At 47.7% G+C, this 15,267-nt stretch overlaps 1 protein-coding gene across 1 annotated transcript; it reads right to left on the reverse strand.

The window, feature by feature from the left end:
- Nucleotides 1-619: 619 nt before the first annotated feature.
- On the reverse strand, nt 620-4,358 carry LOC123103733 (probable GTP diphosphokinase RSH3, chloroplastic). The gene is made up of 6 exons (XM_044525401.1): nt 3,210-4,358; nt 2,927-3,112; nt 1,972-2,432; nt 1,713-1,871; nt 1,283-1,634; nt 620-1,171 (listed from the first exon to the last, which is right to left on the reverse strand). Exons 1-6 carry the CDS (start codon nt 3,894-3,896, stop codon nt 860-862), a joined length of 2,157 nt encoding a protein of 718 aa, XP_044381336.1. The 5' UTR covers nt 3,897-4,358; the 3' UTR covers nt 620-859.
- Nucleotides 4,359-15,267: the final 10,909 nt, after the last annotated feature.

A 15,267-nucleotide genomic window follows, 5' to 3' on the forward strand; every position in this document is an offset into this window, starting at 1 on the left:
TGATTAGTGGACAAACTTATGTCCTTTTTGTGGAGGATTAGTGTACTCAACGGCGGGTCAGCGAGACCAGGGGCACGTAACCGTCGCTGGAGTTTCAGGGAGGCGTCAACGCTTGACCGGCACGTGCCCGTCGACGGGTGCCGCTGGCCGTCGGTCCGCCACCAACCGTTGCTGGCGGGCGGGAGAAGAGAAACGCCCGTCGGCCACCACAGACAGCCTTGCGCACCACGCGTACATACAGACAGCGGTGGTGGCCATGGAGCCCACGGGCCAAGATTCACGCCTTGGCCACCACACCGCACGCACTCACTCATGCCAGAGGTCTCTCTCCTCCTCCCAGCACCCTACCATCCTACCCTGGACGGGACGATTCCACGGAAACATACGCCTCACCGCAACCGGACACGACAGGATCCTCTCGTCCACATTCGCAGGAAGGGAGGCACCGGCCCAAGAATCTGATGTCACTGCTGCTCTCATTAAGATGAAGATTCAGTTGAGGCCACAGGTTCTGGAGCTGCACACCCGGCATGGAATTCCATCACAGGATCTTTTCATCGCAATAATACAAACAGCCCAAATCCCTCCTCTCCACAGATCCTGGCAAGCACAAGCCGAATCAAACTTGAACGACTCTTGTCATATTATACATTGCTCTGCATGCTGGTAGTGTACACATTTTGCAGCCAAGGCTGGTGGACGCCCCCCTTGCATCCGGGGGTGATCCTGCAGCGCCTCGTCATGGCCGCCAAGAATTAGACTATGTAGTCTGTATGTATTTACAACGAATTGAATGGGTTGGACTCGAACATCATCGTACAACAGCTTGTTTGTTAACACTGCGGTGAGTGCCGCGGGGTCATCGGCGTCTCGAGCCGCCGCTGCCGCTGCCGCTGCGGGTGGCGGCGAGGGCGAAGCCGCCGCGGTCGTACATGCGCTGGATCTCCTCCCGGTACTCGGTCAGCGACTTGTCGGGGAGGGCCGGGGTCAGCTCCACCACGTCCCCCATGCTCAGCGCCCTTCCCAGGTCGCTGATGGGCTCGTGGTTCACCTTCGGCCGCAGGTCCTCCTTCATGGGTATGCTGTAGGGGCTCCACCTTGGGCTGTTGGCACCCACGCGGTGCATCAGGTCCATTACAGTCGAGCCCGCTGGGAACTCTTGGACGGACATCTGAAACCACAAGGATGAACATTGTCAAATAGCTGGAACTGAAGATGATCGGCGTTGAAGATGATGGCAACATTAGCAATGTGATCGATCGACCGAACACTGGGCTCTCACCTTGTCATGTTCGAGCAAGATGACGAACAAGGGTCCGTCGTGGTTGCATTGGCGGGTGTACGAGTAAGGGCATTCCTCCGAATGAAGGGGAAACGGGCAAGGTGGTTTGATGGCATCGCTTTTTACTTGGGACGACGAATGTTCCTTGTTCAATGCTTCGCATTGCCACGTAAGAACCCATCTTGCCCATTCCACCATCTGAAGCACGAAGGAGTGCCTGCACGAGCCTTCCTTGTACCTCCAGTGCGCGGCGAACCCATACTCGGCCTGTAGATGCATCTCCTTTGTGCGGATCTGGACTTCGAATGTGTGATCACCGTCGCTCATGACAACAGTGTGCAATGAACGGTACCTGTAGCAAAGCAAATCAGCGCAAACTCTAGCGAAATGGCCGAAGGTTGAATGGATGTATTGAAGTTAAGCTGCATACCCATTTAATTTCGGCCGCGATATGTAGTCCTTAAATCTTCCGGTGACTTGGGGCCAGAGTTTATGGACAACATCGAGTGCTCGGTAGCAATCTTCCTCCTTGTCAACCACGAGGCGCAGGCCATGGATATCATGGACTTCATCCATTGTCAAATTCTTCCTGGTAATGTGCCAAAACCAATTAGCAAACATACATAAAACAATGGTTCATCACTATATTTTGCAAGCATATATAATGCAAACAAGTACGCAATACATACTTCTGCATCTTGGAGTAAACACTGTAAAGGTTTTTGTTCCTTCCAGAAAGATTGTGATATGAGATGCCTGCTTCCCTAAGACCTTCATCCAGTGCATCCACAGCAGATGTGATTAGCGCCTCATCAAAGGTTTCTGCGAATTTCGATGATAGCTCCGTGTGCTCTTCAGGGTTCAAGTGCTTGAAGCAAAGATTTTCCAGCTGGTCTTTCCAGCTAGCAATCCCCAATCGATTGGCCAAAGGCACAAAGATCTCCATGGTCTCCTTAGCAAATCTTTGTTGTTTGACCAAAGGCAAGGCTTCTAAGGTCCTCATGTTATGCACACGATCTGCTAACTTTATTAGAACAGCCCGTGCATCAGCCATTGCAAGGAGCATTGTATGCAAGCGATCTGCCTCAGCAGTTCTGCTTGCCGTGTTGTTATCACGAGCAAGCTTGCTCAGGTGGCTCAGCTTCGAAACCTGAACAGATTAGGCAGAAACTATCAGCTTGCAAGATTAGAACATGGCAGCCGAGCTACCAAAAGTATGAAACGGTAGATTGGAACCCATACTCCATGCCATAAAACTGAAGTCAAATAAATTGTTAGTGGTGATTTGAATTCGTTTGGACAGTTTATTGCAAGTATGATCAAAGCAAAAGCGCAGATTAAGGAACAGAGTAAACATAGCACAACTTTTGTTATCACATATTAAAAGTCATATACGTTGGGCTTCATCCAACAGTTTTTATTAGCTAATGCTAAGATAATGGAGGTGAAAGGGAGATGCACATGATCATTTGCGTTAAATATAGTGAGGCATGCTGCAGGCCATCATAATTTAGGGCACAATAATTGCAGTAGATCCAGCCAACAGCTTGAGGATACCAAAGAATACGAATGCGCTAGCTACCAAACCCATTATCCGAATCCCTCTAAACAATGGACAAAATCCACGAGAAGAGGAACATGTACCCCTTCCACGAGATCAGCCACGCCGGCACCGAACATGTGGAAGATGTGATCATAATCCACGAATGAATCGTCGATGGTGTCGTGCAGAAGCCCGGCGGAGACGACCGTGGCGCTCGCTCCGATCTTGGCCAGCAGCACGGCCGTCTCCACGCAATGTTGCAGGAATGGATCGCCGCTCGCCCTCGTCTAATCACAGAACCAAAGAACAAACCAAAGGAGATTTAGCGATTAATTCAGAAATTTTTGAACAGGGGACAGTGATAATCGGGCCACGGGGCTTCACCTGGCCATGGTGGGCCTTCTCGGCCTCGAAGAAGGCTTTGACTACGAGCTCCTCGTGGAAGATGCGGTGGCGGGCCTGAGCGCCGGCGAGGAGCTCCTGGGCGTAGGGCTCGCAGGCGGGGCTCGCCCCCGCGAGGTTCTCGTCGAGCTCGAAGGCGAGCTCGCCGCCGCCGACCTCGGGCCGCGGGCTGGTGGCCGGGACGTAGTCGATGCAGGAGCCGAGCGCGTTGCGCACGAAGCCGGAGAAGAGGCGGTCGCGCTCGCGGCCGGTGAGCCAGGACGCCGACGACGGGCTCCGGGAGGCCGGTGAGGAGGACGGGCCCTGGAAGACCGAGACGGGGCTGTGGTGGTGGTGGTGGAGGTCGCGCCACTTGAGCGGCGAGGGCGAGTGGGAGTAGCCGCCGCCGCCGCCGCCGAAGCTGAGGTCGTCGGATCCGTCGTGCCAGAGCGCGCCGAGCTCGTCGTGCGCCGGGGCGCGGGGCGGCGCGGCGGCCGCGGCCGGGGAGGAGAAGAGGCAGGAGAGGCCGCCGGCGCCGGCGCCGGCGGACGCGCGGTGGGAGGCGGCCGGCGGGGGCGGCGCCGCGGTGCTGCACGGCGTGGAGCCGCGCGAGCCCGGGTCGAACTCGGAGGAGGAGGAGTAGGCGGCGCCCGGCGGGGCGGTGTAGAGGGAAATCGCCGACAGGGACATGGTCGCCAGAGTCCGAGACGCTCTTCCCTTCTCCGACGAGCTCGAATCGAAACGCCGGAGCTCACAGCCTCTTAACTATCCACACCGAATTGGACGGCGGCCGGGGGCGAGCGAGGATCCCGGCCGGAGACGAAAGCGAATTTGGGGTCAGAATCTGGTCCCGGCGGGATGGAGCCGGCGCATTCGGGGGGCTCCTGGGCGGCGAAGGAAGGAATCGGGAGCTCGAGGAAGCGGAGTGCTTGGGGCGGGGGGAATCGAGGGCGGGTGGATTTTCGATCGGGGCGCGGGCTAATAAAGCGGATTTGGGGGGGAGGGGGAAGATTATCCCGTGCGTGCGTGAGGGAGAAGCAAGGAGCAGGAATTGGGGAAATCTCGCTGTGTTGCGTCGCGTGTTTATTCTGGGCAGGGTTGGGTTGGGGTTGGGTTGCGTCTTGTGCGTTCGCGGCGTGTGGATTTTAGTGCGTGAAGTGAAAGAATCCAGGGCCCTCCCTGCCAATTATAGGAAGGCGGGAGGCGGCAGCGGCAGGGGGGTGAATGTCCGAACTGCCCTCCGGGGAGCAGGAATCTTTTCTCGCGTTCTCTACTATACGTGCACCGGGATTCAGGCTGTATTATTATTGGTAAACGTTTGTGGCCGGTGCGCCGGCCGAAGATTGGGCCGGTCGCACGCGGCACGTACTATGCAACACACCGATCGAACGCGTCCTGCTTCTCACACGTTGTACTACGTTGTGTTCTATGGGACCCGCGCACCGCCCACCTTTCCCTTATCCATCCACGCACTCATCCCTCATCTTCCTTCTCTGATTCTTTTCCCCACACCCCCTTTCTCCGCCATGGCTGCCACCATCGAGATATCGATGAGGCTCGCCTCCTCTCCTTCTGCTATGTGGTGGCCGTGGCCGATGCCCACCCCGGCCCCCTTTTCTGCCCTTGTGGTCCTGCGCTCCCCCCTCTTCTTCCCTTCCTTTTTGTGTCCTATGGTGCTGCGAGCCTGCAACCCACCATGGCCGTAGCTCCACCTTTCCCCGGTGATGGCTGCGCGTGCAAGAATTTTTGCTGGAGCCCGCATCCGCACATGCTACAACCGGCCACAGAATTGCTGCCACCAGCCACAGCGTCACCGGCGGCCACCGGGCGGCGTTGTCATGTGCGGGGAACAACCCCCAATTTCTTTTTGCTACATCGGTTTTGTTTTTCTGCTGGAATCAGCATCAATTTTTGCTACCACCATCTCATTTTTTTGCTGGAACCACGGATCTTTTTCTGCTACCATCATCTTTGGATTTTTGGTGGAAACGGCCAATTTTTTTGCTACCATCGGCTTTGTGTTTTGCTGGAGCCATCACACATTTTTTTTGCTACAAACATGTGGGTTCTGTGCCAGAACTAGAATTTTTGCTACAACCGTTGTCGATTTTTGCTACAACTGGCAATTTTTTTTGCTATGTTCAATTCACGGCGGAGCTGCACCCGTCACGGCGACGATGATGATTTTGCTGGAAGCGTCGTTGATTTTTGCTACAAATGGCGAATGCTTTTGCTACGTCCATTCATGGCGAGTTACGACCCGCGGCGACGACAACAATGTTTTTGCTACAACCGTGGATGCTTTTTGGTACGACCGACATGTTTATTTGCTACATTCGTTTTATGGTGTGACTCGTGGCCATTTTGTTCTTGGAAACTCATGCAGCGAGCGTCGATAGCGAGGACGGGGCGACGCACCAGAGCTTGCCGACGAGTGTTGCAGCCGGCGACCGTCGCCACCGAAGCTGCAACCCCGTCGTATACGCAGCTGCATCTGTGGATCCGACGAGGAACGCAAGAGGCGACGAAGATTGTGCTGCGGCCGACGGCAGCGAGCACCGGCGGCGAGCAAGGGCAGCGGTGGTCCAAAACGAGGGCAGCATGGGTCTGGGTCTGTGTGCGGGATCCAGCGAGCAGCGGCGATGGCGCTAGCTTTTTTCTCCTCTTTTTTTTCGTGAGGGAGGATGACGAAAGGGGAGAGAGGACAGATCTGACGGTTATGCCCGTCCAGATCGAACGGCTCTAGGTGGACCGGCCGAAATTGCGCCGGTGCGCCGGCGCCTAGCATCGCCCATTATTATTTTGCTATTTTACCCATGAATTTATTGACTAGTACTACACGGTTTGCAGCGGCCATTCGATCAAGTGGCATAAGTTTAGCCGTGACGTTACTTTCACTTTATCATTGATGATATTAAACAAGCGTCGTGGCCTCTATATGTTTTTTTATATTATCATTTCCTATGCGGTTAATTACATAATGAGTGAGAAATGGGAAATTATGAGGCGTACATATTTTTAAAAAAAATTACAACTTAAAACCTTTCTGTTTCAAACCAAACATGATCAATAAGAAAATCTTAAATTTTATAATCATTAAATCTATGATATGGACATCGAACACATTTTATATCTGACTTCTCTTGACAACAACCATTTTCAATGGTATTGATATTTGCATAGTGGTATGATCGTTCTATCTTGTGCGAGCACGTGCCTAGTAACCCACCATTAAGCCTCCACCTTCATGACATCTTGTGCTCGATCACTCTTTTTTTTAGGGAGAACGGCTTTATTAATCAAACAACAATTAAACAGAGTTACCCGATACAATCCGAAACAGAATGGAAAATACTAGGACTAACATAGTACATACATGATTTAGCTAATAAATGAGCCACTACATTACAATGTTGATGAACGTGCTTAAACTTCATGGAGGCGAAGCCACCAGTGAGCAGCTTAATGTCAGCCACCACCGAGCCGATTGAACACCAGTCGAATGATGTAGAGTTAAGTCTCTGGACAAGGGAGAAGCAATCGGAAGACTAGAAGCAACTTTTGCTAAAATGCCCTCGGAGCTCTTGCGATTGCCCAGGCGATCTGGCGACGACGAAGTCCAAGTGGGAGTGAATGGCGGCGGTGCCGCCGGTGCTATCTCCGGTGAAGGGAGGAGCAGGTATGGGGGTGACCGGGGGCATCTTCAATGCAGAGGAGTGGAGAGAAATCATGCCGAGATCGAGGCAAATATGGGTGACCGGGGGCATCTTCAATGCAGAGGAGTGGAGAGAAATCATGCCGAGATCGAGGCAAATATGGGTGATCGGGGGCATCTTCAATGCAGAGGAGTGGGGAGAAATCAGGCCGAGATCGAGGCAAATCCTTCGGATTGCGTGGATCGGAAGATGATGTCTGGAAAGATTGAAGGAGAGGGCGGAGGAAATCTTGAGTTGATCTTCAGGTGAGCTCGCATCTGATTTTTGGAGGGGAGTGCCTGATCCCACCTGTCCAGGGGAGCTGGATCGGTCGCCTGTAGTGAATAGGGACAGAAATGAGAGGGAAAAGGAAATGGGAAGAAAAGGGGAATCGGTGGTGATCTCTACTGGTTATAGGAGGATCTCAGAATTTCAAAAATTAAGGAAAGTTCATCTGAGGGGCGCGATTCAGGGGTTGGAAGAGGGTCAGGGGGCGTTTCTTTTCGTTATTTTAGCTACCGGGCAGAAATTAGTGTTGAGTCTATTTGGAAACGGACAGATCACAGTTATTTGCTTTTTATTGTGTGCTTTAATTCCATAATTATCTCTGTGATTAGAGAAAAGGAGTGCTATTTCTTCCCCAGTGAGAGGTGCCCCTTGTCGGGGGATTGATTCTGAGCCACGGGAAATCCTCCAAACCCCTGGTTCGAGCTCTCGGGGTTGGCTACGAGCTAGGCGAGGCGAGGACACAGTGATCTACCTAGGTTTGGGCCACTGCGGTGTAAAACCCTACTCCTTCTTGGTTGTATCGCTTGTGGACAGTGCTCTTGGAGCTACAAGATGAGTCGAAGCTCTTTGGGGGTTAGCAATGGCACTAGGGTTTGGGCAGGAGTCCCTCCTTTGCTACGGTGGCCGTTCTATCCCTTATATAGATGCCTTGGGCCTTTTCTCCGAAAATATGAGCGGGAAAGGGCTACCACAGGGCGACAATTTGAAAGGGGACAGGCGCCGAAGGGCAAAAGCCTCGGCCATTTCAGGATCCAAAACAACATTAATTGGCTCATTGCATGCTACGACGAAGCGTCCCTCATAATCTGTGCCAACCAAACCAATACTCGACATTACCAAATAAGAAAAAAATGCAGCTTTGGAGTTAAAAATAACAGTACCTGCTGGCGGCGACCAAGCTATAGAAGACACATTGGCAACATGCCTGTGAGCAGCGGCTGGGTGATACAGATGCTGCAGAATCATATACACATACGCATTGATCTTCTCAGTTGTACGCCGAGGATGTGCAGCTTCGGGGTTGTTCCTGGCAATAGTTTCAGGTCACCCAAATGTGCCACAAGGTCATCGCCAAAACTGTGCGATCATGATCTGAAGAACGAGCTAGGAAATCAAACAACCATAATTTAGGTGATAGTAAATCATAACGCCTGAGCCTAATACCATAAGTATCCTTGATTGCATCCCAAACATCTCTAGCGTATGGGCAAAATAGGAGAGCATGCTCAAGTGATTCAAGTCGGGCATAAAAGCAACATTGCTCGGATGTAGGTACCTGACGACGTAAATATTGAGCTCTAGTTGGTAAATAGTCTTGAGCAAAACGCCACAAGACAATCTTCATTTTATGAGGAATCTTGGACCGCCCATATGGATTTCCATTGTTTCATCTCTTCGACGTCTAGGTACGAACATTGTCCCTGCCCATATGGATCACTCTATCTTTCAGATGTCATCGATTTGATTCAACACGTTATAGGTGAACATGCCTTTGAGGTTTGAAGTGACTACAAATTCCAATCGAGTACACCTTATAACAACTTGGACGTTTGTGGAGAGCAATGTATTCATTCATCCTTTGTCTTCGCACTAACAGTTATTATTAAGTACTAGCAAAGTGGTCGTGTGCCGCAATGAATCATAAAGCATAGTTTCATGTTGTTGATAGTCTTCAATATATCTATTTTTCAACACATTTGCTCTTGTTTCAACCTCTTTTTGCATGATTTGGATGAAACTAATTTGGACTAACACTATTTTTAGCAAAGTTCCGTCGTGTTGTTTTTTGTGCAGAAATAAAAGTGCTCAGAAATGGACGGGGATTTTTGGAGAATTATTTTGGAATGAATTATGGAGCGAAGAAGTACCTGAGGGAGGCCACTAGGGAGCCACACAGGCTGGTGGCACGGCCACTCCCTAGGTTGTGCCACGTGGCCGTGTGGGGCCCCTGACCACCACCTTGCCCGATTCCAGCATATAAATTCCCATATATTCGAAAAGAAATCATAGAAAATATTTATCGCGTTTTATGACAGAGAGCCGTTATCGCCTCCTATTCTTCATCGGGAGTCCGTTTCTGGCACCGGAGAGAGGTATCACCTAACCTTCGCCATCAACAATTTCATGATGCTCACATCCATGTATGAGTAATCTTATGTAGGCATATGGAGGTAGATGGGATCTGGATGAGATTTCTTATTTAATCGTTGTCAAATTTGTTAGGGGTTCATCCCTAGTGTCTACTATATTCTGAGATTGATATTGATATGACTTTGCTTTGCTTAATGCTTGTCACTAGTGACCAAGTGTCATGATTTCAGATCTGGCCTTTGTATGTGAAAGATCGTGGATGTCGCCTAGAGGGGGGGGGGTGAATAGGCGCTTTAAAATAATTAAGGTTTAGGCTTGAACAAATGCGGAATAAACCTAGCGGTTAATTTGTCAAACACAAAACCTACAACAACTGGGCTCACCTATGTGCACCAACAACTTATGCTAAGCAAGATAAACTACTAGGTGATAGCAAGATATATGACAAGAAACAATATGGCTAACACAAAGTAAAGTGCATAAGTAAAGAGCTCGGGTAAGAGATAACCGAGGCACGCGGAGACGAAGATGTATCCCGAAGTTCACACTCTTGCGGATGCTAATCTCCGTTTGGAGCGGTGTGGAGGCACAATGCTCCCCAAGAAGCCACTAGGGCCACCGTAATCTTCTCACGCCCTCACACAATGCAAGATGCCGTGATTCCACTAAGGGACCCTTGAGGGCGGTCACCGAACCCGTACAAATGGCAACCCTTGGGGGCGGTCACCTAACCCGTACACTTTGGCAACCCTTGGGGGCGGTTACCGGTACCCGTCAAATTGCTCGGGGCGATCTCCACAACCTAATTTGAGACCCCGATGCTTGCCCGGAGCTTTACACCACAATGATTGAGCTTCGAACACCACCAACCGTCTAGGGCGCCCAAGCACCCAAGAGGAACAAGCTCAAGGGTACCAAGCACCCAAGAGTAATAAGCTTCTCAACTTGTAACTTCCACGTATCACCGTGGAGAACTCAAACCGATGCACCAAATGCAATGGCAAGGGCACACGGAGTGCCCAAGTCCTTCTCTCTCAAATCCCACCGAAGCAACTAATGCTAGGGAGGAAAATGAGAGGAAGAACAAGAAGGAGAACACCAAGAACTCCAAGATCTAGATCCAAGGGGTTCCCCTCACATAGAGGAGAAAGGGATTGGTGGAAATGTGGATCTAGATCTCCTCTCTCTCTTTTCCCTCAAAAACTAGCAAGAATCATTGGAGGGATTGAGAGTTAGCAAGCTCAAAGAAGGTCAACAATGGGGGAAGAGCACGAGCTCAAAGGATTGGGTTCATTGGGGAAGAAGACCCCCTTTTATAGGTGGGGAAAAATCCAACCGTTATGCTCACAGCCCGCACAGAATGGTACTACCGCTCCAAGGAGCGGTACTACCGCTAGGGCGGAAGTACCCCTTTGAAAAACAACAGCGAGGAGGCAAAAGGCCAGTAGAACCGCCGGAGCGGTACTACCACTCGTCCTCACGGTACTACCGCTCGACCTCACGGTACTACCGCTCGACCTCACGGTACTACCGCAAATGGTAGCGGTACTACTGCTTGCGAGCGGTACAAAAAAAAATACTTCCGTGCCTACTTTCGCTGAGCAAAACACGAGATTTTGGTCCGGAGCGGTACTACCGCTTAGGAGCCGCGGTAGTACTGCTCTGGAGCGGTACTACCGCTCAGGAGCCGCGGTAGTACTGCTCTGGAGCGGTAGTAAAAAATTACATCTGCTCTAGCCACGGTAGTACCGCTGCAGCCTTTACAAAAACAACCATAACTTCTCCAAACGGACTCCGAATTCGACGAAACCAAGTTTGTTGGAAAGCTAGCGACAATGGCTAACACAATCTTGATAGAAATACCAATAAGAAGCAAATGAGAAAAGGCCCAAAAGAAAATGGTGAGAACCCTTCCTTGGATAAGACCGGTAAAACCTCCAACACCGAAAACATCATAGAAGACACATGCAAACTCCGTTTTCGATGAACTCAAGCTTGTCATCAAGATGACCATAAGCTCTAAGACTCACAAAGAGAACCAAACAAGAACCAAGAAACATGATGCAAGGATGCAATGGTTTGAGCTCTCGACGAACGATACGATCAAGCTACTCACTTGAGAGCCCCTCTTGATAGTATGGCTATCGATCCTATAACCCGGTCTCCCAACTACCACCATGAGACCGTTAAAATAGAAAACCTATCAAGGGCAAACCTTTTCCTTGCACATGATCCACTTGAGCTAGATGATGACGATTTTGTCCTCCTCAAGATGGACCACCTTTCTTGATTGTGTTGGGTCGATGGAGACTAGATGATTGCTCCCTCATACTCCACTATGGGTGAGCCACTCTTAGGCACATCTTCACAAGTCCATTGACATCACAATGGATGGCAAGATTCAAGCACTTGATCTCTTTGTGATTCTCCACTTGAACTTGCACACGACAATCTTGATGACGATCACCACTTGATGTCATCCTTCCCATGGGTTGTATGATATCATCCTCTTGACGCAAGCCCATGGACACGTACCTAACCCCACATAGACTCTCACATAGACCATGGGTTAGTACACAAAGTGCAATGGACAATACTTACCATACCATGGGATCACTTGATCCCTCTCGGTACATCTTCTACTCTTTGTGAGTTGATCAACTTGATTCACTCTTGACTTAGTCTTGATCAACCTTTAATCTTTCCAACTCTCTTCATTTGGATGATGTCTTGAAGGTAAACATGAATGATCACACAATCTTCTTCTTCAAGACATGCTTGCAATAAGCTCAACACTCACATGGCCAATCTTTGGATAATTCCTTAATAGCACCTTGGTCAACCCATAAAATCCTTGAAACCAACACATGGACTTCAAGAAATGCCTATGGAAAAATCCTTCAAATATAACTCAATGCAACCATTAGTCCATAGAGAATGTCATCAATTACCAAAACCACACATGGGAGCACCGCATGTCCTTTCAATCTCCCCCATTTTGGTAATTGATGACAATCACTTTCAAGAGAGTTTATATAAGGAATTATGCATCACCATGCAATGCAACAACCAATAATGCATGCGTAGGAGATGTGAATGCTAAGGAAACATAAACCAAAGCTTCTCCACAAAACTCTCTGAAATTTCTCCCCCATTGGCATCGATTGCCAAAATGGGCGAAAAGCTTAGAGGGACAATATAGATTGTGGTCCTACATAAATTGTGTATTTCTCAACAAGAGAGCGGAATGCAATACACATATCCAACGGTAATACTTGGAGGAAGACCAACTATATTGAGGCACCAAGATTGCTAAAGGAATAATATGCCACAAGGACATAACAAAGAGAGACACAAGCAATCAAGCAATCAAAAGGTGCCAATTGAAGCAAGCAATCAACGGATATCCATTGAACCAACTAGACCAAAGATCCTACGAGCTACATGAATAAAGGATATTATGAAATGAGCAAAGGAGTGTTCTAAAGAAACTAGAGAATCTCCCCATGATTTGTGCACACATAAGAATTTTTGTATTTGGATACAAAGTGCACAAAATAGGAGCATAGCTCCCCCAAAATCAATAGAAACTTACAACAAGTGCAAGTGAGCATATAGGAAACTAAGCCCAGTACATGTAACAAACACATGGTTGAGCAATAAGTGAAAGAGGCAACTTAAGAATGGGCTCAACCAAAATGATGTGTGTGAGTCAAGGCAATGCACTTGAGAAGACTAATGTACGGATGAGCATTAAGCATCAATAAAGTCTTGAAAGAATGAGGCAACACAGTGCAAGGCCTATCATTCCCACACACAAGTAAATGGGTTCACAAGCTTACTAATAAGCATATAAAGAACCTATGCTTGTGACAACCCGTGGTGAAGATAGAAGATGAAAGCCTCATCAAGACGAGGGATACCAGTTAAGATGGCAAAAGACTCATAAAGATAAGCATGATGAAAATAATCTTCACCACACAAGAGTGCATCAAGATGCAACGAGATAAGACACGCACTCAAGGCAAAAGCTTTCATGGATCCACCAAAGAAATAACATAAGAAAGATAAGGTGGACGTGAAAGAAAGGATATCAACTAGATATGCAACTTCTCTCAAGTCTATAAGATTCTAGGTAGACGAAATCATGATGATATATATCTACAAAGAAAGATATACACACGAAATAGTTACAAAAGGAAAGAACAAGATATCCACAAGGAAATCATAAATATACCAATAAGATATTTGCTTGAAAGCATAACACATGGCTAGATATGGTCTTATTGTATATAAATGAATTCCTACTACACAACCATCAAAGACATCACAACTAGTAATATAAGATCATCGTTGAGATGCTTTGAGAAAGGAAACAAGTATCACAACATGGAATGAATATCATGCTAAGATGCAACCTACACAAGGTTGAAATCAAGGAAGAATGCATGAAGAGATGCTTGTTACTGAGATATCATTGGAAGGATGTAGTAGATACCAATTAAGGGTAGATAGTAGTTCATTGATCATCCTAGCTTGAATCCAATAAGTACATGGTGACACCACCTTCCTTGTGAGCGAGCCGAGCGTCCAATGCATCTCCAATTGTTCCTAGAACAACAACACAAACAAAATGGTACCCAAACTCATTGGGACTAAAGAGTTAGAGAACCAACAATACATAGGACAAACTCCACATAAATATGAAAATGAATTACATGCACATCTCATCCAATTTGAGACTTGGTGGAGTTTCCCCTATATATTGGGTCAAAGAGGAAAGCATGCCAAAGAAACTACATGAAGTTAATATGCATGCTCAAGACTTTCAAGAACCGATACCAAAAGAAAAAGAAATGCCAAGTGAAGAAAGGATACCAAATGAATAAATCATCACTTGGAGGATATCATTAAACGATACATCAAGGAATGAGATATCCATTGATACACAAAAAGAAAAATGTCAAACTCCCAAAAGAGAGAATGGTTCCAAATAAACCAAGTGCTCTACAAAGTTTCATGATGGCACAAAGTACCAAAAGAAACGATTTGCATTCCACCAACACACACTTGAAAAGGATCACAAGGTGAGTGTTCTAAGAAAAATAGGACAGCTCCCCCAAGCATTGTGCATTATGGAGAATTTGCATTTGAATACAAAAAGCACAAGATGGGATCACCACTTTCACTATATCTATACAAACAATAGACAAGCTCAAGGAAATAACAAGACCCACAAGTGGTATGGAATACAATGGGAGTTGACACAATCCTAGGCAAGAGATAAGGCAAATAAAAGCAAAGGCTAATGTAAAGATGATCAATAATTTCTACCACACAAGTGAGTACCAATTGTCAAAAGACAATAAGTTTTTGGAAATAATTCCCGGTGGTAGATTGCAAGGATATCCAACATCACCTTCACACCAAACACAAGCAAATAGAAACGTGTAGAGCTAACATGCCACCTAGGAACAAGACAATTTACAATATCAACACTAGGTGACAATATCTCAAATGTACACATTTTCTAGGCTAGTAATATACACATATCATATTACTCCCCCATAATGTGATACCAATTAAGGATAAACACGAGGAAAATAAAAGGATCCAACAAGAGATAATTGATGGACTATTTAGAATTTGAATTTCTCATGAGAAGACATACCACATAGTGACTAGATAATCTTGAAATATCAATACTAGATGGTATTACTCATGTACACACATTTATAGGATTGTGAGGTGCACAAAGCACATCACTCCCCCATAATGGGATATTCCATTAATCTCACACGAGAGCCAACTAGGAAATAAACAAGATACAAAAAGGCTCAACACACAACACACACGTACATGATGTGCAAACCAACATACACATACTTGATTTCTCAAGATAAGCAAATTGGAAGCACAACATATACAAGCACATGCAAGGTACAAAACCATAAGATGCTAACAGGCAAATAACTTTCAAGTAAATA

The sequence above is a fragment of the Triticum aestivum genome, chromosome 5A (genome assembly GCF_018294505.1).
Source record: "Triticum aestivum cultivar Chinese Spring chromosome 5A, IWGSC CS RefSeq v2.1, whole genome shotgun sequence".
Lineage (NCBI taxonomy): Eukaryota > Viridiplantae > Streptophyta > Magnoliopsida > Poales > Poaceae > Triticum > Triticum aestivum.